This window comes from Ciconia boyciana, chromosome 18 (genome assembly GCF_034638445.1).
Source record: "Ciconia boyciana chromosome 18, ASM3463844v1, whole genome shotgun sequence".
In the NCBI taxonomy this organism is placed as follows: domain Eukaryota; kingdom Metazoa; phylum Chordata; class Aves; order Ciconiiformes; family Ciconiidae; genus Ciconia; species Ciconia boyciana.
The window spans coordinates 13,037,185-13,061,455 of record NC_132951.1 but is presented as its reverse complement, the minus strand read 5'-3'; the positions used below and the strand labels follow the sequence as shown (position 1 = coordinate 13,061,455).

At 49.1% G+C, this 24,271-nt stretch overlaps 3 protein-coding genes across 3 annotated transcripts in view; 1 reads left to right on the top strand and 2 right to left on the bottom strand.

Annotated features, from left to right (window-relative positions):
- LOC140661323 (dual specificity testis-specific protein kinase 1-like) overlaps window positions 1-9,882 on the bottom strand; it is a 43,473-nt gene extending 33,591 nt beyond the window's left edge. The window contains exon 1 of the mRNA XM_072883273.1: window positions 8,625-9,882. The gene's annotated coding sequence lies outside the window, so the exon portion shown is untranslated. The remainder of the gene's footprint in view (window positions 1-8,624) is intronic.
- The window catches only part of DPP7 (dipeptidyl peptidase 7), a 24,831-nt gene continuing 8,779 nt past the window's right edge, over window positions 8,220-24,271 (top strand). Inside the window, exons 1-8 of the mRNA XM_072883271.1 lie at window positions 8,220-8,386; window positions 8,823-8,936; window positions 12,640-12,779; window positions 13,500-13,663; window positions 15,556-15,691; window positions 18,614-18,695; window positions 20,473-20,639; window positions 21,879-21,939. Of these exons, the coding sequence (XP_072739372.1) occupies window positions 8,299-8,386; window positions 8,823-8,936; window positions 12,640-12,779; window positions 13,500-13,663; window positions 15,556-15,691; window positions 18,614-18,695; window positions 20,473-20,639; window positions 21,879-21,939 (952 nt within the window). The 5' untranslated portion in view covers window positions 8,220-8,298. The remainder of the gene's footprint in view (window positions 8,387-8,822; window positions 8,937-12,639; window positions 12,780-13,499; window positions 13,664-15,555; window positions 15,692-18,613; window positions 18,696-20,472; window positions 20,640-21,878; window positions 21,940-24,271) is intronic.
- Window positions 22,761-24,271, bottom strand: part of LOC140661321 (kelch-like protein 13) — a 6,281-nt gene continuing 4,770 nt past the window's right edge. Inside the window, exon 4 of the mRNA XM_072883270.1 lies at window positions 22,761-23,172. Coding sequence (XP_072739371.1) covers window positions 22,774-23,172 — 399 coding nt within the window. The 3' untranslated portion in view covers window positions 22,761-22,773. The remainder of the gene's footprint in view (window positions 23,173-24,271) is intronic.

The window sequence follows — 24,271 nt, the reverse complement described above, 5'->3', positions numbered from 1 at the left end:
GGCTACAAACTCCTCCCTCAAATCAGTGACCATTTCAGGCACATTTTTCTTACAACCAACAACACAAATGCAGTGGGAACAAGCAGATTTGCACATGTGGCATCAGGAGCTCATCAGCAGACTGGCACCCCAAGGCTGTCGGTCAGGCTGTGCTCTGGGTACCCAAGGCTCTGTGGCTCCTTTTCCTTTAGGGGAAACTGGGAAAGGGATCAACAGGGACTAAAATCAGCTTCGCAGGGCAGATCTGTCAGCGATCTCAGCAAATCCAACAGGTTGGCCAGACAAGTCCATTTGTGGGGTGAAGCTCCCGTGACCAAAAGCTCACGTTAGGATGCAGATGAATCCCCAGTTACTTTGGTGGTCATTCCCAGGCACATCTCTCCTCGCTGCAGTGCAGTCTTCTCCCCTTCAGATATGGCTGGCCCAGCTTGCTGTCCAGCCAGCTATCCTGCTTTCCCTGCCCCCCCTCCTGCCTGCTCCTTCTGTAACGTCCATCAAGAGCAACATATTCAGTGCCAAGGCAAGAGGAGAACCCCAGCTCCTTTCTCCCCTTTCACTTTTCTTAGCACACAGACACCCCTTCACAGGCTGCGTACCCGTGTGATGCACCTGGCCAAGCTCGGGACCAGCTATGCCCCACAGAGCACCTTGCTACATCGTCCTGCCTCACCTGCAAGCATGGATCATTTTCCCTGCAACAAGCAGCACGCAGAGCAGCCCTAGCAGCAGCTGTCTGCTCTTACAGCTAGCAGGGAAGCTGCAAGCTATCAAGCGATCATCAGCAGGTGTCAAAGCAGACAGGTGCTGTCCCTCTGCTCAGGCTCAATCCAGCTGAACAACACAACACACAAGCAGCCCCATCAACACCAGCTGGATGGCTCAGTGGCCCCAGTGTCCACATCATTAAGGTGAACGAACACCAGACAGGCAACCCACTGGGAACACCGCTTTCAAGCGGATACAGTGCCAGCAACAAACTTCACAGTGTTGACGGCTGAGAAGCACCTGCATTACTCTGCAGAAAACTACAAGACCCAAGTGTAAGTGCCACTTAAGTTTCCGCTTGCAAGAATTTCCTTTTCTTGTCGAGGTGCTTTTCTCCTCTGGCAAGACCCTAAACGATGCCACCATCTCTCCCAGCCTCTGTGGTGCCCCTAGCTCCCCCCAGGCCAGCATGCCCCCGGCACCCAGGCACAGCTGGCAGGAGCAGGGGCTCCAGCATGTCTGCGGCAGCATGATCAGGCAGTGACTCTGCTCTGATGGAGGCTTGCAACACCTTCCTCCACCCCTGCTTTCAATCACTTTAGGATTATCAAGGACCCTGGGAGGTTGTCAACGATGTTCTTTTCTGTGTGCTTGCTGTCACTGAAGTAATTAAACGAAGGTCAAAGGGTGTCCCTGGAGAAGCTGAGCAGCCCATTAAGCCTCTCATCTGAAGCCCAGCCCAGAATGCCAAGTGGAAATGCACAAATGGGCATTTCCAGGCCAGCCAGCACCCATAGCACCCCACTGGGGACTTGTGAGGTAATGGCTGCCTGTCCCAAATGCTGGAGGTCTCTGCAGGTGGATGCTGAAAGATCATTGACAGAACCACAGGTGTGACAGCCACAGCCAGGATTTGGTCCCAAAGCATCAGCCTGAAGAGGAGCCTCTGGCAGGTGCAAAAGAGCCTAGCAGAAAAGGTCCAGCATACAGAAAATCCCTCTGCTGAGGGTGGATGGGGGCCCAGGTACATTTCAGTGAATGCCCTGATCGTGGGAGAGCCACCTTGCCCCTGGGTAAGGGACCCCCAGGACCCACAGCTGGGCCTGCAGACCAAGACAACAGAGAGGAACAGAGACTTGAGATGGGTCCGAGCACCTGCCTTTTTCAGACCCAAACTCATGGAAAGGCCATGTCCTCCAAAGCACAGCCTGACATCACTCCGTAGGTCATTCAGTGCAGTGCAAGATATTTGTTCCCTTTATGCTCCTTGGGAGGTATCTTCTAGGAAAGACTTGTGCAATCATGCTGCCTCCACCTGTTTGTCCTGCCTTGGACAATTCTGAGGCTCACTTGTCATTTCAGCCACATTTGACAGAAGGGTCAAGACCTCAGAGGTGCTTGGTTTTGTGAAAACAGGCAGCACATGGGGAAGTGAGACCCTGTGCTCTCACTGCAGGAGGTGCTGCAGCCTTTAGCAGATATTTGGGAATCCACACCCCAGAGCAACTGCCTCAAGGTCCAGCAGTGGGAGAGGCTCTGGTAGGAGCTTGCACCTTCTTAGACACCAAGAACAGCATAGCAGCATACCCAACTGGAAGAAACCCTTGAAGAGAGCCCCTAGTCAGCACAGGGACTGCCCATGTCTGCCAAAGTATCTGCTGTGGCTCCTCTTGCCAACATGGGACAACATGGGACAACCAGGAGATTGTTGATACTGAATAGAGCACCACAGAATTGGGTCCTGCCAGAAGGGGGATGTTTATAGCTTGAGAAATTGTGTGCACAAACCCTTCTCATTCCCCAGAGAAGGAAAAATCTGGTTAATGTGTCACCCCACAGGCACTGTGGCTTACTTTGGTCCTTTAAACAAGCCTGAGGTTGCTGCTGAGCCCCGTCCCACAGCGATGCCTATCCCTCCCACCAGCTTGCTGCACAGCTGCGCTGGCCACGCACACCAGTTAGCAGCTGTCTCCAAGACCTTGTCCTTGAACATCCTTAAGGTAATATCCCTGCCTGCTAACCTCAGCAGGGGCAGACATGTTGTCCCTTGGCATGCTCCCAAGCCGTGGGATCTGCTGCACCCTATGCAGAGACAGGAGAGGCCTGTACTTCGGCAAGCACGGCACATGAGGGAGACTCCCAGCCTCACCTCTCCTGCCTGCAAAACGTGATGCTCACCGACTGCTCAGAACAATGAGCTGCTCATGGCAGGGACAGCCCCTCAGTCACCACCAGCCCACCCACTCCTGCCCACAGGCAAGTTCCCATTTTCTGGCTTACGAAGATCACTCTTAGCTTTTGGCATCCCTGAACCTTACTCAGGGACGAACTGTGCCCTCCTGCAAAATGCAACAGCTAAGTGGCACAGAATCTGTCACACATGGTCCAACCATGCCCCACTCCCAATTGGATTTGGAGGCATCGCTTGCAGAATAAATTCAGAGCAATGAACACCTGCCAGAAGTGCACGGACCGCTCAAGTTCGGAAAAGCCAATGGTGAAAAGTGCAATTTCTGGGGGGCAGAGCCCCTCACCAGCACTCTCACTGACACCTTCTCCAGGCCGCACAGCAGACAGGCAGTCCCTCTAGTTTGTGCCCACTCCTGCCTGCAGTGTGGAGCTGCACGTCCCAGCAGCAGCCTGCCACCAAGTGTCACTGGCAGATTTGGTGCACCCCAGAGCACCGATCACAGCATCTCCTGAGGCTGCAGTGTCCAGAGCCACGGCCTGCCACCCCCGCACAGTGCTGGTCCAGACGGCAGAGGTGGCCGACGGAGCCAGCCTCGCGCCCAGCCAGGCTAGGCCCAGCCCCCAGCTCTCCAGACTCGTGCCGCTGCAGCAGCACAGCCACATCACTCCTCAGCTAACCGCCTCGTGAAGGTCACAGTGCCACTAAACCTGACCTCCCAAAGAATCTTATCAGGAAGCTGGTGCTGTAACACCACTTTGCACAGCACACGCACGTTCTGCTTTGGCAAGCCTGCACATGGATTGACGCTAGCACTTGGTCACCCAGCTGGCACAAACCACACGATGCCTCCTGCATCCAAGGCTCAGTGCTGCAACATGCCGCTCCCAGCTCGCTGCGCTCCTCAGGGACATGGTTTCTTTGCACCTCCAGTGCTGCCGTACTGAGCTCTGGCTCAAAGCAGCAGCTAGCACGGCCCCGGGAACATCCACCCAGTGCTCTACAGGAGCAGCAAAAGACAAGGTCAAACCCTTCCTCTGATGACCACCAGGCCAAAAAAAGACTAGGGTAAGCGCAACCTCTGCAGGAAGGCCTTCTCCCAGCCAGCCACTGCGGCCTTCCACATCACATCCTCTGTAAGCTTAAGAGACCTGCCCCACAGCATTTTCCTGGGCTACGCCATTTCTGCAATCCAGAAGAAATCCAGCTGCCACCCGAAGGCATGGCCACACCTTCCTCCGGCTTCAGCTGCCCCTGCCCTCCACCCTGTGCTGGCACCAGCCTCTGCACCAACTGTCTTGTGAGCCAGACCTGAAGACCAGTCCCTCAGAAAATTAATTCAACAGCAGGAAAGGGAAGCTATTTTTCAGCTGACTCAGCTCCCTGGTCCTGCTCTTCACTCAACAGCACAAACCCCTGCCTGGGAGGGACCGCAACGAGCACCTGACTGGGGAGGGGGTACCCCCTTCTCCTAGCTCCAACCTGGGCACGCACAAGACTGAGTGGCCGGGTAACCTTGGCCTCGCTGGAGTTACAGGGCCAGCTTCCCACCCCCACTGCCTTTTTGGCCTCTGCAGTACACAGGCCAATGTCCAATACTCTCCTTTTTGAATCCTTGACCACTTTCTCCTGTATTTTTCTCCACTTGCTCCACACACTGAAGTGTAGGGACCTCTTCCAAAATAAAGCTGCATTTTTTTGTCCCAGGGGATGCTCCCAGGCTATCAGCTGAAAGCAAGGGAGAGGATGCAGTGTCCAAATACACCGTATCCTCACTCTCGGGAAGACTGCTCCAAGTCTTGATGCTGTTCCATGCTGTCACAGCAAGCAGCCAGAGGAGCACGGGGAAGGGGAGCCAGGCAGCTCTGCTAGGAACCACCACAGCAGGCAGAGGAGTCAGGGAGGCTGCACTCTCATTTGGCCACCACTCAGGAGTTACACAGGTGAACACTGACAGCCCTCAGTCTCAGCCATGGCTCACCAGGGAGCTGAGTTTCCACCCACAGAGCCAAACTCCACCGCTGTCCCAACACCTCCATTGCTGCCCCACAGAGCCCCCAAGCTGAGCAGCGATGCAGGCCTGCTGGGGACGCCTTCGAGCATGTAATAGGTATTGCTTGATCTCAAAGGCACTCTGGGAATGTTTGTCAACAAAGATACATAGATCCTACTTCCTCCAAAGAGGGAAACTGAAGTTACTACGTGCAAGGCTGTTTATAACTGACTATATGTTTAACTTCTCTTCCTATTTTCAATACGTTTGAACGTCCCATTTCCACCCTGCCAGCTAGGACCAAGGGACCTTTACACTGGCCATTCTTTATCTGACAAAGACAACAGAAACCAATCCACGGAAAGGCAGCGCAGTGCCACAGGTTATTAGAGCAAGACATGCTGCTCACTTCAGACAGGACAAGTGTCCGATCTCTCCACTTTCACAGAACAGGAACTTAGAAACTGTTAACCTGGGGCAGACGGAAGAAGGATTTACATAATTTTAAATGAATAGACAAAATACAAATGCAGCCTGCAATCTAGAAATACAGGACTGCACTGTTTGGGTCCAGAGGTCACTCCGAGCATCCCCTGCTCTTTTATCCCACCGAGGCCAAGGATCTGACCAAGGGAGATTGGAAGGAGCTTGTCCAGCTGGAGCTGCCCAGGGCTGACAGTCTGAAAGTACCACCAGAGAGAGACTTGCCTTCTCAGTTTAGTATCTTTGGATTAGTTTAATATTATTGACAGGGGAGGGACAAAACCAGACTATTTCTTTCTTTTTTCAGATCTTGGAAAGCCTTTGGCTCTTTGTCCCATCCACCAGCAAGTATTTTAATTTCTGAAGATACAAAGAGTCTTTTTAAAGGCCTTATTTTATTAGGATTGGTTTACACAAAAGGCTTTGGTGAAAAACCTTTTCTTCACACCAGGATGAATGTCTTTGCCCATGTCACCTCATGGATTTCCCTAACCTCTTCATAAACCTTGGCAATGACTACAAATCCATTCTTCTTCCCTTAAAGCCCTGGATTACACACCTCACAGCCATTACTTGTAGCCTAACTCTGCAAAGCTCTTTGGGACAGAATTTAGATAAGCAGTTGTCTAAAAATAAGATCTTAATCCTTCTACGTGCAGCACAGCCTTCACCCTTAGCCCACATAGGACCCGCTCCAAGGACCAGTTCCAGCCTTTCCTCTCCACAAAAGCAAACCATTTCCTGCTCATGTGTTTAGTTTTCTTTGTATCAGTTCACATTTTAAACTAACAAGTCTGAATACTATCCAGTGGTTTATGAAGCAGAAGAGCCTCCTATGTCACAGCCTTCTCCTCCCTGGGGAGGTGGGAAGAAAGCTGCTTGAGCCTCATCCTTTGCAGAAATAAACCTGCCCAGGAGCATCAAGCTGAAACAGTTTTAAAAACAACAGCCCCCCAAAAATCAGGGATTTCAAGTCTTAATTACAACGACACTTTACTGAAAGCACACACCTGGGAGTGCAGGAAATTAATTAAACAATAACATACCTGAAATACTGCTCAGAACGCCTCTGAGTATAGTATTTTCATTCTATTAAATTCATAAAGAATGCATAATACTGTTTAAGTCCTAACGCACTAAAAACATTTTTTCAATCAAGTGACCAGTCCATCAGGGATAAATCTTATGCAAGCTTCAGACAAGTAGGCAGGATGTCTGTACCTCCTCGGGTGGGAACCTGAGTACAAAATCAGCCCTAGAGAAGCCCTGGCCAGAGCTACTCACTCATCATTGGAGCCTGGTGCTGTTCTTCCATCACTCCAAGACAGGCTAGATCTGACTTCCACCTGGTTTTGTTATCTTGTGACCGCCTGAACCAGATAGATTTCCCATGCTGTGGCTGTAGATGGTAATAGTAGATGTGAAAATGCTGCTTCTGCAGCTGGCCACCCATGACCACATCCTTTAACTCTTCTTCCTGTAACAGCTCCTTTGGTCTTCAGTAACCTAAAACCCTTCCTTTATAAAATATAAATTTCTACAACATTCACATACATCTTGTAAAGTGTCGGCAACATTTTGAATAAGCTGACAATGTACTGACCCTTTAGGGTAAAACCAGGCCTTTTTTCGCATGTTTATACAGCACTTGGCATAACAAGATCAAGCCAGATCATAGGTACTGCTGAGTTTACTTATAGCCATACTAGCAGGTCCAGCCCTGCTCAGTTTGCAATGCAACTTTCTCCATTCCCCTTTTCCCTCAGGGCCACCTGCCCTTTGGGGTATGTGCTGGGGCCGCTCTGTGGAACCAAAAACCTAGAGAAGTCACCCATTAAATGATTTCATGCTGCTCCTGGCTTGCTCTCAGAGCAGCGTAAGCTCCCTCTCTCCCCAGTATGCCCAACCACAGGGCCACCAGTTATCACCACTGTGGGGGCATGCTCTGCTCTTGTTACACACTTACATCCTCCCGCCGAGAGTGAGGGGCATCCTCCAGACCTCTCCTCTGCTGCTCCCTCACCCACCATTCCTCACCAGAGAGGTGGACACGAGCCAACTAACCCCACTGTGGATCCTCACCCTGATTTCCTCCTATGCTACATTGCCACTTCCCTCACCTCCACTGGGTACTGAGCCAAGCTGCCATGGCCCCTGCGCACTGGCTGGGCTGGGCTTTCACTCCTCCCCAGCTCTTCCTTCTCACGCAAACACATCATGGAGGGGACCCAAGGTGCTACCATTTGTCCTTGCAAAGGCCAGCACCAATTCAGCACCAGGAGGCAAATGCTGCAGAGGTCTGAAGAGCAGAAGCCAGCAGCGAGGCCAAGGTGGAGACACCCCATCCCCTGCCCAGCAGCTCCAGACCCGTGGGGTCGGTGTGGTGGCCTAGCGCCAGCACCGAGCCTCGCTGGCTTCCACCCTCCTCATGCCTGTGCCATAAGCTGGGTTCCCAGCATCAGGATCAGAGCCGTGAAGGCTAGTCAGCATAGACAGCACGCCTGCTGCCGGCGACGGCGGGCAGCATGACAGGGAGCTGCGAGGCGCCGCCTGGCCCCTCAGAGGGGGGACACAGACCCCCGCCAGCCACCCCGTCACCCGGCACACCACAGGCCCCTCACCAATCTGCCCTGCCTCAGCATCCCCGAACCCCGCACCCTCCACGGGGCCCAGGAGGCGACGTCGGGCCCGACCCCGCCTGCCTCGGTCCCCCCAGCAGCACCCGCAGGCTGTGCGGGGAAAGCAGCCCCGAGGGAATGGCCCCATAGGCAACATGGCAGTGCCTCGGTAGGCATGGCGCTCGCATGGTCACGTGAGGGGGCGGGAGGCCGCCACGTGATGCCGAAAGCACTGGCGTCATGTGACCAGCTGCCTGGGGTTCCCACGCGGGAGGGCTGTCCGGTGCGCGCGGAGCGGAGGCGCGAGCCGGATGGTTGCCATGGAAACGCTGCTGTCGCTCCTGCTCCTCTTCCTGCCGCTGCCGCCGCCGCTGCTGCCGCCGGCCGGCGCCGCGCCCGGTGGGTGCCCCGGGCCGGACCCCTGCCCGCCTCCCGGCTCCCCGGGCCGGACCCCTGCCCGCCTCCCGGCTCCCCGGGCCGGAGCCCCGAACCGCTGCGGCCCTGCCACGGCTGGGACTCCCCGGCCGGCCTCCCGGGGGCCCGGACGGGACCTCGAACCAGCCTCCATGGGCGGGAGCCCCCAGCCGGCCTGGGGAGCGATAGGCGGGTGCCCCGGGCTCCCCTGGGCCCCACTTACCAGGGCTGGGCCCCGGACGGGACCTAGAACCAGCCTCCCTGGGCGGAAGCCCCCAGCCGACCTGGGGCGCGCTGGACGGGTACCCCGGGCTCCTCTGGGCCGCAGTTACCAGGGCTGGGCTGGGCTGGGCCGGGCCGGGCCGGGCCGGGCGGCGGCGCCGGTTGCCGGTTTCCCCTGCGCTGACGGTTCCCCCTCCAGCTGCCCGGGCAGCGGGGCCCGGACTGGAGGAGCGCCTCTTCCAGCAGGTGCGGGACCACTTCAGCTTCGAGATCTGTGACAACGAGACCTTCCCGCAGCGGTACCTGGTCTCAGGTAGGTCCCGGGGGGTGTGCTGCAGCCGAGCTCCAAGGCGGCAGGGCCTTACTACGGCTCGGGGCTGAACTTCTGTCTGCTTAAGCTTTAACCGCTCCTGCGCTGAGGCAGAGAGCCTCTCCGTCTGGTGCTCAGAGCTGTGCTGAGCAGCCAGGAGTCAGTCTGAGCGGAGTGCCAGCCCCCTGAGCCAGCCATGCTGGTATCCCACGAGTGTGAGGTCGTTTACCCGGTGTGCGAGACTGCAATACGCACAACAGGGCAAAGGTATTTTATCTCGTGTCTGCGCAGAGATGAGTGCTAGGTGGTCATTCCGCAAAGCTAGCACAAAGTTCAGTCATGCAGGTACAATATTTATACGGTCTAGTTATGCGTATGCATAAGTAATTACACAAAGCAGTTTTCTATTGGTCTACATTTCTCTTATTTCAACTTAAAGCTACAGTGCTACTTTAATATTCTGCGCATGCTTGCAGGAAGTGGGGGGGTAGCTTTCTTTGGCCTTTAATTGAGTTGGTGGTCATGATCTCCCCCTGCTGTCTTTACCTTTCCCCTAGTTTCTGTAAATCTTGTTGACTTCACATAGTGTCATATCCTCCCAGCCCAGAAATCTCCCTTGTAACAAGATGTTTCCTTTATCTGTCCTTGAAGTTCCTCATCTTAGCTTCTTCTTCGAAGGTTAGTGATTAACGAGGCCTGCATATTCCCCTTTTATCAGTCTCTTAGTTTTTCTTCAAGGGCACAGTCGTTAGCAAGGCATGTGATGTTTATACAAAAAGCATCTTGTTTCATAAGGCCTCTGTCAATTCCCCCTGGTGTTGTCTGTATCCTCCTCTCCTTCCCTTCAACTTGCCATTCTGGCTGCGAGGTGTGGTGATTGGCCTCTCCAGAGCAAGAGCAGACCAGAAGCAGCAGCTCCGTTAGGCTTGCACCAGGGCTGGCTCTGTGCATGTGTATCTTCGGTTGGCCACAGCGACTCTTACAAGTGTAACTCGCTGCTCTGAATGCTGCAGGAAAAACAAATAGTGAACTAAACCTTGCACTCTGTACCCATTGTTCTTGGGAGTGAAGATAACTCCTCTTGGGTCAGTGTTTTGCATTATTTAAACCCCTGCAACTTTAGATAGCTTAAGCCATGCCGAACAATGAGGGCTTCAGGAAAGGAGCTGGCAGTGACTTCCTTTCTAGCCAAATAATGAGTTACCTTGTGTGCAACAGACAGTAAGAGAGAGGAGGCTTTTCTAAACAGTGTGTGACTAAAAAGACAGCAATTTCAATAACCAGTGTCACATGTTTTTCAGTCCTGCCTGCTTGGAGGAATCAGGGAGAGATTTGCAGGGAGAGAACAAAGGTGGAGCTGTGAATAGCACCAGCCCAGAGTGCTGCCCAGCCTGGCGCCTGCCTGCTGCTGCTTCACCGACTGCCCGCATCTGGGGCTTCGTATGCGGCATCTCACCTTCTTCACATCACCTGTTACTGTGCAGCTTGTTCAGCACCTGCACCCAGTCATATACGTTTCACCAAGCCTGAATTCTTGGATCAGTTCAGCCCAAAGATACAGGAACACCAGTGAATTTTGATAGCACACCCAGGGCTGAAATTTCACTAATTAAATGGCCCTTTCTGAACAGAACTTTGGGGGCCTCCTGGTTTAAAGCACTGCATAACATTTATTTGTTTTCTTTTTAAAGTGTTGTTTTATCTGTGTGTCCTGGGCAGAGATTAATAATATTTGTGAGAAACAAAACATTAATATTGCAGTTGGTTTACAAATAGTTTCTTACTCAAAATTCCTGTGAGTAGTTCCTTTCCTCTCTACTACTTCTTGTGCAATACAAGACTTTTCAGATTATCAGTGAGAACTTGAAGGAGACTATTATTTCACAGCCAGGCATCTGGCTGTCTTGAGGTTAGCTGGCAGTTCCCCAGGACTTCAATCTAAAAATAGATACTTTTTTAAGCAACCTGTCTGGTTTGGTTTTGGCTCCTGTGAATGGTTGTTTATTCCAGGAGCCACAAAGCGTATCAGAAGAAAAGCCAGAGTAAAGATAGCACTTCAGTTTCCTACCTGATACCCAATGCAACACAGAAAGAGAATCAGCCTCTTTGTTAACAAAGAGCAGCAGATTCACTAATGAAAGGTTTCAAACCCATTTCCAAGCCAAATCCTGCTTTGGCAAGTCTGTGTTGAGAGTGCCAAGAATTAAATTCAGGCCTCTGATAATGGAAACAGCCTCATGTGACAGGCCTTGCGTGAGCAGCGTCCATAGGAAAACTGCTGTTGGAGGGTCCCTTTGGGTGATGTGGCAATGTGTTGAAATCAACACTTAACTGACGGTCTGAGGTCTGTTGTTGAAGAAAGCTGTTTATTATCCCTCTTAATTCCTGTGCAGTTTAAGACTAAGCTAAAATCAAATGTTTGTTAAAGTCAGCAAGCATTAAAGCAACTGTTTGTTAGACAAGCAAGTATTGACATCGTGAGTCAGCTTGTCCTGCCAGTCTCAATTTGCCTTCAGTTATAAACAGATAAGAAGATGAAGCACATCATCTTCGTATATCATCATATATATAATATATCATATGAGATAGATGTATGTGTCTGTGTTACATATATAACATATATCAGCAGCAGCATATCCTGGGCTGCATCAAAAGCAGCATGTCCAGCAGGTTGAGGGAGGTGATTCTCCCACTCTACTCCACTCTTGTGAGACCCCACCCGCAGTACTGCATCCAGCTCTGGGGTCCCCTGTGCAAGAAAGACATGGACCTGTCAGAGCGGGTCCACAGGAGAGCCATGAAAATGGTCAGAGGGCTGGAGCACTTCTGCTCTGGAGAGAGGCTGAGAGAGTTGGGGTTGTTCAGCCTGGAGAAGAGAAGGCTCCAGGGAGACCTTATTGCAGCCTTTCAATATATAAAGGGAGCTTATAAGAAAGATGGAGAGAGACTTTTTACCAGGGCCTGTAGTGACAGGATGAGGGGCACGGGTTTTAAAATGAAAGAGGGTGGATTTGGATTGGACATAAGGAAGAATTGTCTTATTATGAGGATGGTGAGATACTGGACCAGGTTGCCCAGAGAAGCTGTGAATGCCCCATCCCTGGAAGTGTTTGAAGTCAGGCTGGCTGGGGCTTTGAGCAACCTGATCTAGTGGAAGATGTCCCTGCCTATGGAAGGGGGGTTAAACTGGATGATCTTTGAAGGTCCATTCCAACCCAAACTGTTCTATGATATGTGATTTACAGCTTGGATCTACGTTATGCGTCACAGCAGGAGCAGCAGAAAGATGCAGGCAATTCCCTAATGTCCGTTTTGTGGGAAAAGTGATCTGTGCAAGTGTTTTGGGATGAGTTGAGCTGAAAAGGGTATATAAATAGGAAATCGCTCTTTTGGGGGGCAGCTGTTTCCAAATGCCTTGCAGAACTGAGATTTTAGAGATTTTCAGGCAGAAGTGGAAGTTGCAGGCCACGTGCTGATCTCATGGAAGCTCTTATTTACCCCTGCTCAAATGAGAGGTTTCTGTAGCCTGGCCTTTCTAACACCTTTATTCCCCAGCTCAGGTCTTGGGGATCAGCCTGTTCACAGAGTCCTTCCTTGTTAAGCTCCTGCCCAAACTCACCAAAAGTAGGGTCATTTCATGCTCATGGGGGGGGTTGTTTGTTTGTTTTTGTTTATTTTTAAAATTTGCTTCTGTCAATTGTCTCAGCAAAGTTCTGGAAGAAAGGATTTGGACCCATCTTTTTCTATACTGGCAATGAAGGTGACATCTGGACTTTTGCTCAGAACTCTGACTTCATATTTGAATTAGCAGAGGAACAGCAAGCACTTGTGATTTTTGCTGAGCACGTGAGTATTTTAGTCATTATGCATACTATAGAGTCTTGTTCTGTTCAGTATTACTGAATTCGGCTTTCTGCAGGTCCGGAAAAATAATAACATCTCTTGCCATGAAGATGAGGTATACCTGCTGTAAGCTTTTTCCTCATGGTAGCAGCTCTCCTTTACTTAACCGTGGCTTCTGAATTTTTTTTACTACGCCTACCAGCAATCCAGGATACAGACTGCTGTTTCAGTAAAACCTATGCCATGGTGTATTTGCTTTAGACCAGTGCTCTTGCAAGTAGTTTCCACAGGCCTTGAACTCCACGCTGGACTAGAGAGTTATTTTGTTTGGATAATATTTAATCTCTGTAGCCCGCGAAGTCCCAAGCCAACCTTTCCCACACCACTCTATTAAATCTACTATTCCACAACTTATGCATGAAGAGATTACTCTGTTCCCTTTTCTAGTTGGGGATTTCGGGAGAGACGCGCATGCTGAGGGCCCACTTGGCACCCACTGAAGTAGGTTGTCATGGACTGTCCATTCTCTACAGGATATGTCCTGAAGGTCTCTGTTTATCAGATGCAGGAGACAAGGCACTTCCTCAGTTACAAACAAGTTAGAGGGCACCACATGCTCTGTTATTGTCCCATTTGTGCACACTTATCCCAGTTCTATAGTGACAACAGAGAAGACCCAGAGCTTGACACCAGCGTTTCCTCAGCCTATCTCTTTCCTTTCAGAGGTACTATGGGAAGTCTCTTCCATTTGGACTTGAGTCAACACAGCTGAAGAAGACTGGTCTGCTTACTGTGGAACAAGCCCTCGCTGACTATGCAGTGCTAATTACTGAGCTTAAGCAGCAGTATGATGCTGCAGACTGCCCTGTCATTGCTTTTGGAGGCAGGTAAAGGTTGTGTGTGCTCTTCTCTGCATCCTTTCCCAGCCACAGTCATGCTGTTCTTATAGATCTGTTTGGCTCCCAAGCAAGTTCTAAAGGCAGAGCTTTAAGCTATCCAATAGAGAGCAGATGCATGTGTGCCTGAGTTCCCAAGGGCTCATCATCAGGTCCCAATCAGCTCTCACATTAAGAATTAGTCTCGATTTGTGATTGCTTTGGAGAAGCACTACTGACTGGATGTTGCTAGGCATCTTCAATGTACGAGTCAGCCAGAACTGCAGAAAATGGGAAATTCCTCCTGCAGGATAAGAACATTTTACATTGGAAATACAGAAAACTAATAATTGGTAAAATATTCTTTCCAGGGGCCTCCCAGCTTTTTATTAAACACAGCCTCTTTAACGACATCCAGCCATTTTCATTGTAGGCTCCTTTATAATTCTGCTTTGCAACCTGCTGCTTGGTTGCTCCTCGCTTCCTAGCAGAAGTCCTTCCCCAAAGTGCTTGCTCTGTTGCAGCTGTGTTGATGCAATGTCCTTGTCTCTTGAATGACTCCCCACACTTGTAGTAGAGGGATGCTTCCCTTTAAAAGGCTTCCACCAAGTATAGGGCTTCTAATTCAGTTGCAGTGAGCTAAAAAGCATTTGACCTGACAGTTATCATTAAGCTTCCAGTTCGCTGTGGTGGTGGCCGGACTGTTGATCTCGGAGGTGTTTGTACTGTGACTATCAGGACAGTAGCTAGTGTAAAAAGGGCCAGGAGCTGTCCTGGGGTGGGGAGGTGGGAGAGGGATTCAGCAAGACCTGCTAGCTGGGCTGCATGTTAGACTACAGCTCCATGTGTGTAAATAAGAGTTCAGTCTGCAGCAGCCCTGAACAGCACTAAACCCACGTGAAGAATACTGAAATATGGCAGTGTTGGAGCAGCACAGCGCTTCCCGTGGGAGAAAAAAAAACAACCCTCTTCTGTTGCTTATAACGTTGCCAGACTTTAACCTGAAATTACTTGTGGCAGGTTTCAGCTAATGCTTGTTTCCAATACCAGGGTTAGAGAAATGCATATTGCTTTACATTGGGGTGATATGGGAATGGTATTTACTCCAACCACTTGAGGGGGTGGGAGGGAGACTTGAATACCTCTAAGCTTGGAGTTAGACCAGGTTTTACGTGCATTTTGGGGATGTCATTTGCTACCCCCAGGAGTGACCTCAGAGTAACTCCACAAACATCAGCATATGAATAACTTTTGTCACCTTGGGTTTATCTAGCAATCCTTGATATATCTGCAGATTGTGACTCTGGCACTGAAGCTGCCAAGGTGGCTTTGAGTTTTATTGTGGTATTTGTTAACGTCTCCTCTTCCCTATACCTGTGCTGATCATTTATGCAGCTGTTATTTGGGGTGCCCAGGGAGAATACTCTCCACTTTCCAGCACTAGAGAGGGCTGCATATTCTGTAGTGTTCAGGGACACCCTTTGCTAAGAGCCTAGCTAGTCTTTATAATCCTGTATGCAAAATGTGTCTCCTTCCCACATTGAGCAGTGACAGCTTCACTTGAGCCTCACTTGGTTCTGCACTGAACCTGTCAGGACACACTCAGGATGGTGCAGACTTTAATATTGAGGCAGGATTTACATTTGGCTGCAGAAGCAAACTGGGCTGCTGTGTTCCCACCGGAATTGGTGTGAGTGTTTGGGGAAAGGCCAGTAAGAACACATTGTGTGCTGCTCATTGGCCGTAACTGGATCCTTTTACATGAGGATGGCATCTACTAGATATCCATAAGCTTCTTGTTGCCTTGGGTTAGGTGAGCCTGTGAATGATGGCCTGAACTTCTGAGTTACTATGTTATAAGCTGTCTGTTAAAGGAAATAACTCTTTTGTCTCTCCTGTGGCAGCTATGGAGGAATGCTGAGTGCTTACATGAGGATGAAATACCCAAACATTGTGGCCGGAGCATTAGCTGCCAGTGCTCCTCTGTTGTCTGTGGCTGGGCTTGGAGACCCCGCCCAGTTCTTCAGAGATGTAACAGCAGTAAGTAGCATCTCTTTTCAGGAGCATTGTTTTCTTCCTTTAAGAAGGCTGGATTTTTTTCCTTTTCCATGTGTTTAAACAGACACATCTTAAAAGTTAAGTTAAAAAGACAGATCTGTCTTCACAGCATCAGTGCTAGGCAGGGAATGCAATTAAATGGGAACCCGCAAGGAGAAGCAGCAGCTGCAGATGTGATGGCTGAGCACTGCCTTAGCTGTGGTGGCTCAGGGCCCAAAGGTGCTGCTCTGATGAGCAGCACAACTTGGTTCCAGCACCTTTAGTACCACTAAGGATTCACTTTCCCATTTCTAGTGACTTGACCGTATTACAGCCTGAAAGTTTTCCTTTGTGCCTGGCTGAACCCCCTTTGGATAATTTATTCTTCAAATCCTCTCCCAGAATGCTGTATTTGCATTGATATCAATGATTCACAGCAGGTCCTTAGTCCCAAGATGGTTGCATTGAAATGAGGAGCTTGGAAATCTTCATCTCACTAACTAAAAATATGCAAGGTGTCCTGGGTTCACTTAAAACCAATATTTAAATGTTGCTGTCACATTTTGAGGACATAAGAACTGACTTACATTTAGTTTATAAGGAAAGAAATGTACTGCCTGGTAGTACTGAAACCTTGTGATGCTGTCTGTTTTGCCTCTTTTTTGACGTGAATTTCTAGATCTGGGTAACACAGATGGCTTTGCATGAACTACCTGTGTATGAAACTTGTGGTCTTTTTGCTCTTATTTATGAAAACCTATATGAAAACCTTATTTCAATGCAGAGACTTACAAGACAGATAGCATTACCAGTAAGTGTAAAGAAGAGACTATCATACGAAAATAAACACAATAGCATTTGAAACTCTAAGTGTATAAGAGAATAAAAGACATCTTGTCTTAAAATCATACATCTTAAAACAAAAAATGTAATACCACTTAGTCATCTAACAGGCCTTGCAGTGGGAATTCTTCCCTGGTTGAAGCTAATTCCTTCTCAGAAGCCCTGTTCAGCTGATAGCTCTGTCTTGCTTTAGCTGTGAATATGCTGTGAGTCATTACACCCCCCTGAAATTAGGGCTTTGACCTTTTCATGTGAAAAAACTTTCCAATTCATTTTAAAATATATTCTCTCTGCAGCGGTAAGCCGGGATCTCTCTGGGCTGAGATCCTAAGCAAGCACTTTGTGTTGTTTTCAAAGTAATTCCTTCCACCTTCAGTGTGTTCGCATAAAAGCAATCTGTGCATCTGAAATCTGAATTCAATTGCTCTTCTTGGTGAGAGAACACCCCTGAGAGCTGTTAATACTAATGAAGGCACAAACCTTTCATGAATCATTGTGGGAGCTTTCTCTTTTTGTGAGTCAGAGTGCATTGTCTCAAAGCAGCTTTCTCTGTGACTTTTACTGAGTTTTTCCAGCTCCCTTCATAAGTCTCCAACTCACAAATGAAGTTAGCAAAGGGCAGAAAGTTGATTTTGCATAAGGTATTTGCATAAGACTAGGTTATATATGCCACCTGCCCTGCCTGCAGCCGGGCAGAAAGCCCCTGTGTGAATACTACACATACAGCCATATGCATGCTTCCCATAAGGTTACTGCTGCAGGGGCTGTTCAGGCCATCAGCTTAGGTCAGTTTAGACATCTGAATTAGGTGTGATTCAAAGGAGTAAAGCTGGCAGTCTGGAGGGGGAACAGCTTTCCTTGGAATGGCTGTAACGCCTCCTGCTTCTGCTTCTGCGACGGCTCAGCTGAACTGTTCCTGGGTCCATAAGGGTCTGCGTGGGAGAATTGGAATGGGTGGTGGTTCCTTAGTGTGCCGGGCAGTGCACTGCAGCAGTCCAGCATTGCCTGTGGGGAGCTCAGCTGTCACGGCAGCCAGAGCAGACCTGCTCCCCTGTCCCAGGCCAATCCGTCCCCACACTCCAATTAGAGCCATTAGTAGATGAAGATCAATAAGCACATCCAGAAAGAGATTTGGAACCCCTAAAGGGATGCCCAGGTAAACCGTGGAAAACCCCATAGGGATTTCTCTAAGCATAACTATCAGACAAAGGCAGAGTTAGGAATAAAAGAAAGGTCCCAAATCTATTTTTAGTTGAGGCTGGGTCTTTATAAGAAAAATGCTTAGCTAGTGATTAGCTAGTGACTTAACCATTGCTCTAGCACAGTAAAAGGACCGTAAACAAGCCCTAATAATTCTTATTATTACAAAGCACTGGTTGCCAGCAGACTCAAACGGCCTTACAAGCTGACAGAAGAGAAACAGTTTGGGTTGCTAGAGCCTTCAGTGACAGAAACAACTTGTTCCACCAGCATAAGCAGCCACAGCTTTTCAAACATACCTTAAAGTGCTTTTTCAGGATCAGTAATGTTTTTCCCAAGAAAAAGGACATGGCCTTCTTGGTCATCCGGCAGGTCACTAGCAGGCTTAAGAAAAGCAGGTCTTGGTTCCCAAACCAGTGCTCTGCCCCCCATGCATAACTGACTTCTCCATGGCTCCTTCTCATAGACAGAGTGCAGCTGGAAGAACTCTATTGTGTGTTTTTTAAAAACAAACAAACAACAAAACCTTTTAGGCCTAGCAGCCTGGCACCCTCTTCCCATGTCCTGGCCAAGGCACGTGTCTCCTCTCACTGCTTTCTGTTCAGTCTGATGGCTCCACTAAGTGCAAAGTGTTTTGTCTAACAGCTCCTCCCAGCGAGACCTGGTGAAACAGTTGCTGCTTGGTCTGCTGGGAGGTCTTGATTGTCTGGAGGACAAGGCAGAAGCACCAGTGTCGCTGCTCCTGGAGATGCAGATGAGGTTCTGACCAGTGGGCCAGTAACCCCTGTCATCTCCTGGTACTTCTAGCAGTTCTTCCCAGTGCAGCATCCACATATAGCTCCTCTGTGCAACCGTAATCCTGTGTCTTTTCTGTCCCTTCAGGATTTTCAGAAGTCCAGCCCAGGCTGTGTCACAGCTGTCCGCAAAGCCTTCCAACAGATCAAGGATCTGTGCCTGGGTGGAGGTAAGGAGAGATAGCCCTGCAGATGGCTTCCCAAGGGCAGCCAGCAGGCAGTCCCAGCCATGTGGAAAAAAGTTGATTCAGTTTTACTTCAGCTATGTCTTCAATTGGTTCAGCTAAATCAATGCAAATGCCCACCTGGCTGCCTCTTTCTGCTTGCATGATTGATTTTTGATTTAATGAACAATTTCAGTTAGCGTTAAAATTAGTAACTGACACCAAAATGAAAGCATCTATGTGGGGGTTTGCACAGTGTTAATGAAACTCTTTTCTGCACCAAAGTGCAAAAACACCTGCAGGTGCAAAACACCTGCATTTCATGCTGGTAAAGCCTTGTGTTTCACCAGATATTTGTCCTCCATACCCACACTGTTGAGAACTGTTCAGGTGGGTATGACAACTGCATGGCTCAGCTCACTGGACATATCTGAGAAATATTTGGAAGGCAATCTAGGTCTTCAAGCAGCCGTCGCTGTCTCTTTCACCTCCAGCCTTGGACAGTTAGTGAAGCCAAGGACAGAGACTGGTGAAGATCTCTGCAATGTCTCCCAAGTAGGCCAGAGCAGATATTGTGGGCCGATGCAGCGTCTCCTGGGAGCTGTGCGTGGTGTTGGAACAGCTGTGGTGGGTTCTTGGTCTGTCTCAAGGCTTGGCTTAGTCTGTGGTGCTGCACGTCAAGGGCTGCGAGCCTCTGACGGCTGCTGTTGCTGCCTTGCTGCAGGAGCTGGTCCTGGAATTACCCAGAGGAGCTGGGGGTCCAAAACCCCATTCAGCTTTGTGTCACAGCAGGAAAAACGTTACTGTTAAATAGCCAAAGTCCTCAAGGTCTGCCTGGGGCCACGCTTTCTGCAGCAGGGTGGATAAGGTGGTCATATTTAAGGCTTAGGCTCTCGAGTGAGTATCCAGAGGCAGGTCCCAGGCCTTGGGTTTCCAAGTAAAGACAGCCGGGCTCCAGTGGGCAGCTTGTAGAGTTCGATGGGGACAGACAGGAACTACAACTCCAAAATGTGGAGATGAAAATGAAGGGAGCAGCTTTCCCCAGCAGAAATACAAAGGTATGTGAGTGCATCTTGAAGGAATCTCTTCAAAGATGGATTTCCTGACTCCAGCTGACCTCTCTGCATCACACTGAAGTTTGAAGGCACTTCAGTCTCAGGAGTTTTGTGACTTTGTGAAGACTATTGTCACTTGGCAATTCTTACTGCAAATGTACCCAGCTCCCAAGGAGCTCTTTTTTTTTTTTTTTTTTTTTTTTTTTTTCCTGAGAGTTCTTCAGCTGTTGAATCCCACTGGGACCTGTGCTCTGTACCCTGCTGTCCTGCATGAGAGCTTGTATGGGAGACTGCCCTGCAGGGGACAGTAGACCCTGAGGAGGGAGGCTGCGGGGGTGAGGAGGCGGCAGCCAGGCAGGGCATGGGCAAGGATGGGCTCGGACCAAGCTGCTCTTCTCACTGTGCCAGCCGGGACTGCTTCTGTCTCAGTGGGTGCTGATACCTCTGGGCTCCCCAGAGATGTCTTGGTGGCTCTGTGAGGGGCCGAGTGCGGGCCGTGGGCCATGCAGGGTCATGAAGCTGCAGAGGAAGGCTGTGCCTGAACATCCACGTGTGTGTAAATTTAGATGTAATGTGTCCTTCCCACTAGAAACCTCATCTGTGTGTTTCTCCTTACTCCAGAATGAAATTCTGTGCATCTCCTTACTCCAGAATGAAACAAGATGCTGAAGCCTGGTATTATTTCCCTCTGTTGAAGTTTGTGCCTTTCATTTTCCTTCCTTCTGCAGCCTACGATGAAATCAGCAGCAAAATGGCCACATGCAATAAGGTCTCTAGCAAGGAGGATGTTTACCAGCTTTTTGGGTTTGCTAGAAATGCCTTCACCATGATGGCCATGATGGACTACCCTTACAAAACCGATTTCATGGGTCACCTCCCTGCCAATCCAGTGAAGGTGAGTACCAGGACGCGGGTGAGAGTCGCGGTTTCTGATGTGCACCTCAGTGACCGGAGTGCAGGGGGCTGCACAGCCTGGGACACTGTTCAGGCACATCCCATCGGTGATGGTGATGGGGGAGGTAGTGGTGGATGTTGCAGCCCTTCCACTCTGACAGTAAATCTACACATTTTAAACTTTTCTGTGACAGTGACTGCTGTGTTTGAAATGCACTGCCATAAGGCTCGTCAGGGAGGGTTTGCTGGAGCCACTCCTACCCTGCTCTGCCTTTACCTTAGACACAAAGGCCTGTGCAAGCTTGTTGACTTCAGCTTTTAAACACTAAAAACCTGTAGCTTTCAAAAAAAAAGTAGTTTTGTTGTAGCCCATTTCAGCAGACTTTCACAGATGTATTTTTCTTGGTGGGTAGGGATGGGAGATCTAAAAATCAGGCTCCTTTCTAAGTATCGCCCAGGAAGAGGACATACCTCAGAGTATAATGCAGAGAAAAGTCTGCTGCTGCGAGGACTGGAAAACCTGTAGACTTTCAAGAGAGTCAGAGATGGCAAAGTGTGGGAAAGCGGCCTGGGTTTCAGGGGGTTACAAAGACTTCTCACACACCAGCTGCTTTTGAAAGGTCCCAGCTTTGATCCCAGATCACCAGTTGCTGTTGCAATTCTTGGTTTCTTCTGATGTGCTGTCAGCCTTGTGCTGCTGTTCTCTGCTGCACTCCAGCGCACCACGCTGGCAGCACTGTATTTGCCTCTGGCCTTGTGGCATTTATGGTTCGAGTCCTACCTGGAGCAAAATGCATACTGTGCAAGAGGTCGTACAGGCTACACTGTACTGGGACTGGGGAGATGCTGTCTCTGGCTCCACTGGGCATCCAGTTCCCTTCTAGGGTCTGTTTAACAACCTGTAAAATTGAAATAATTATTCTACCCCCCCCTTGAGGGGCATTAAAATATTCTGATTGTAGGAGGAAGTAACTGTTGTGTATCTCCGTGGCCTGTGCACAGCTGCTTAACTTGGTAAAGGGACTGTTTGTCCTAGCCCTGTCCCCTTGTTTCTATGTATTTTGTTGCTAGAAGGGAGGAAAAAAAACACCAAAAACCTGTTGCATTAGGCCCTTAGAAAGCTGCTGAACCATAAAATGTGTAAGTGATAATTTTAATGAATCTTCCAGCTTAGCCCTTCCATGGAGCAGAGACTGTTAACTATCCTGTCTGCAATTTGCCTGTAATGTGTCTCATCCAGGTTGGCTGTGAACAAATCCTTGCCCACACAGACCCAATTCAAGGCCTGGCTGCTCTTGTTGGTGAGTTAATAGTATCAGTTTGGTCTTTTATTTAATGCCCTGTTTTCTAGAAGCACCTGTAAGTAGAGCTGTTGCATTGTTGTGCGGGTTGTGTATTGTGGGAGCTGGTATGACTCCGATCGCCCACTGGGATGTTTTCCCCCATATTGGCTTTGTCCATCGAGATGTCCTACAGTGGCCCATGGGTTCATTCTCTCACCTTTCCAAACTTATCCTTGTCAGGTTTTTCAGCCATAGCAGCCCCTTAGCCTGTTGATTGTCCACGAGATGTGGACTTCTAAGGTACTTGATTCTTTTCTAAAAGTTTACCCATACTCTGTCTCAAGCAGTCACAGGTTCAATGCACATTCACTGAAAGAAGTTTTCTGGTCTGCTTGTTGAGGACAAGGCTGTCATCACAGTGCCCCACAGTCTTAATACAGTGGCAAGACAGTCTTAAATGTGTATATTTATCTCTGTGAGTACTTAATTTGTCAGCCAGCAGTGTTTGTAAGGAAATTATTAGAGAGAGAATTCAAAGCTCTTTTGAAGACTTCCTCATAAAATCTCTCAAGTTGCTCATTAAAAATAAGTTCTACATTGGTCATTATTCAGAAAAACAGGCTCTGAATGACAAAAAAATGTTTTAAGGAATTCTTATGGGTTTAATGCAGCTTAGTAGGATTGGGAACTAATTCTTTCTTTTGCAAATTATGCATGTCACCATGATAGCACCAAGTCAGAAATGTACCAATTCCAAATCACTGCTAAAGATGTTTGGCTGGCAACTAGAAGAGTTGTTAAAATACTAATGTCTTGGCAAACACTGTCAGATCTGCTTGACTTATTCACATCCTACTTCATTTCTGAGGCAGAATGGGACTCTTGTTTCTTTGTGATGAAGAAGCTGAGGGTAGATTTCTTCCTCCTGCCTGCGAGGGAGCACTTTGTGCCTCTCCCCATCTCGCCAGCTGCATTCACTTGGGACAGTTTAATCATGCAAGAGGCATGATCCACTAGAGCTTTAGGGAGGGGACTGGCTTTCTTCCATACCCGCCCCTCTGTGTCATACAGGAAAACAGTGTCTTCTTTCTGCATGTGCTGCAGCGACCCACCTCCTGCGAGGTAGAGCATAGACTCATGGGCTGTGATGCTGAACTGGCAGCAGTTGAACGGGGATAGCGTTAGTGTTGTCCACTGATTGCTTACAGGACAATAATACTCCGTCTCATTGACATGAATCCATTCCTCCACCTGCAAAGAACCAGACCAACACTCACCCATTGTATCACGCCTCAAGTGGGCATCACTGTCATGTCAGGCTCGCTTGGTTCAAGATAAAGGAAACCAGTGTCTCAGCATCTATTTGAAATGGTATTCAAAGGTGCCAGATTTTTGATCCACATTTAGCAATCAGAGCCTCAAAAGAAACTGAATAAAATACCAGGATGACACAGCTTTAAAGGAGCTTTGCTCTTCTTGGGAAATCAGAGGAGTGTGCCACAGGCTCCTGCTGGAACTGGCATAGCCCAAGTCCTGCCTGCTCTCTGGGCATTTAACACATTATGAAGGAAGTCATCTAAAGAGGGCCATATTGCATGGAGTTGTGGACAATAACTGAGTTTGTGTCATCTGGAGGAATTTTATGTCAGCCTTGATGTGCAGTTCCTCTTTATAGATTTCTATCCCTTCTTCAGTGAGCAATTAAGTACTCCGACACCCACATTCCTTCAAAAGAAACCGTACCTGCCATGGTAAAATGGGGCCAGGCCCTGAGTCTTTACACTTTCAAATAGGAATTGCTGAATGATCTTTGAAAACTCAGTCCTCTTGGCTTCAGGGAATGGTATTTTCCTAGAGTGAGACTTTCAGTCCCTGTCAGGTCTCTTCCCAGAAGGCCAGGCAGTGCTTTCCCTCCTCTTTCAGAGATGGGAAATTCAGGTTTGAAGAGACTTCATTTGCATTCCAGGACTTGAGCCCATCTTTCCTAAAATCTAGGCTAGTGTCCTCACCACAGTCCATTCTTCTTCCTGTCTTCCAGTGTTTCACCCCTTCTCAGCTCGAACAAGGAAAATCAGGTGGTCAGTGTGTTTGGGGTAGGTACGTGACCAGTTTTACACTTAGGTTCTCCTGTGTTAGCAGGCTGCACCTCCACTGTATGTTTTCTCTATTTTTAAAAAATGGTTTAAACAGCAAATAGACAAAGGTTGCTCTATTTGCTTTACTCTAGCAAATAGAGTGTGACAACAGGGCAGCTTCTAATGCACATGATTGTAATGGCAGGCACGTTTTCATAAGCTTATTGGCCTGACTTGCAACTGTGCCAGTCCACTAAGAGACAAAAAATAATAAA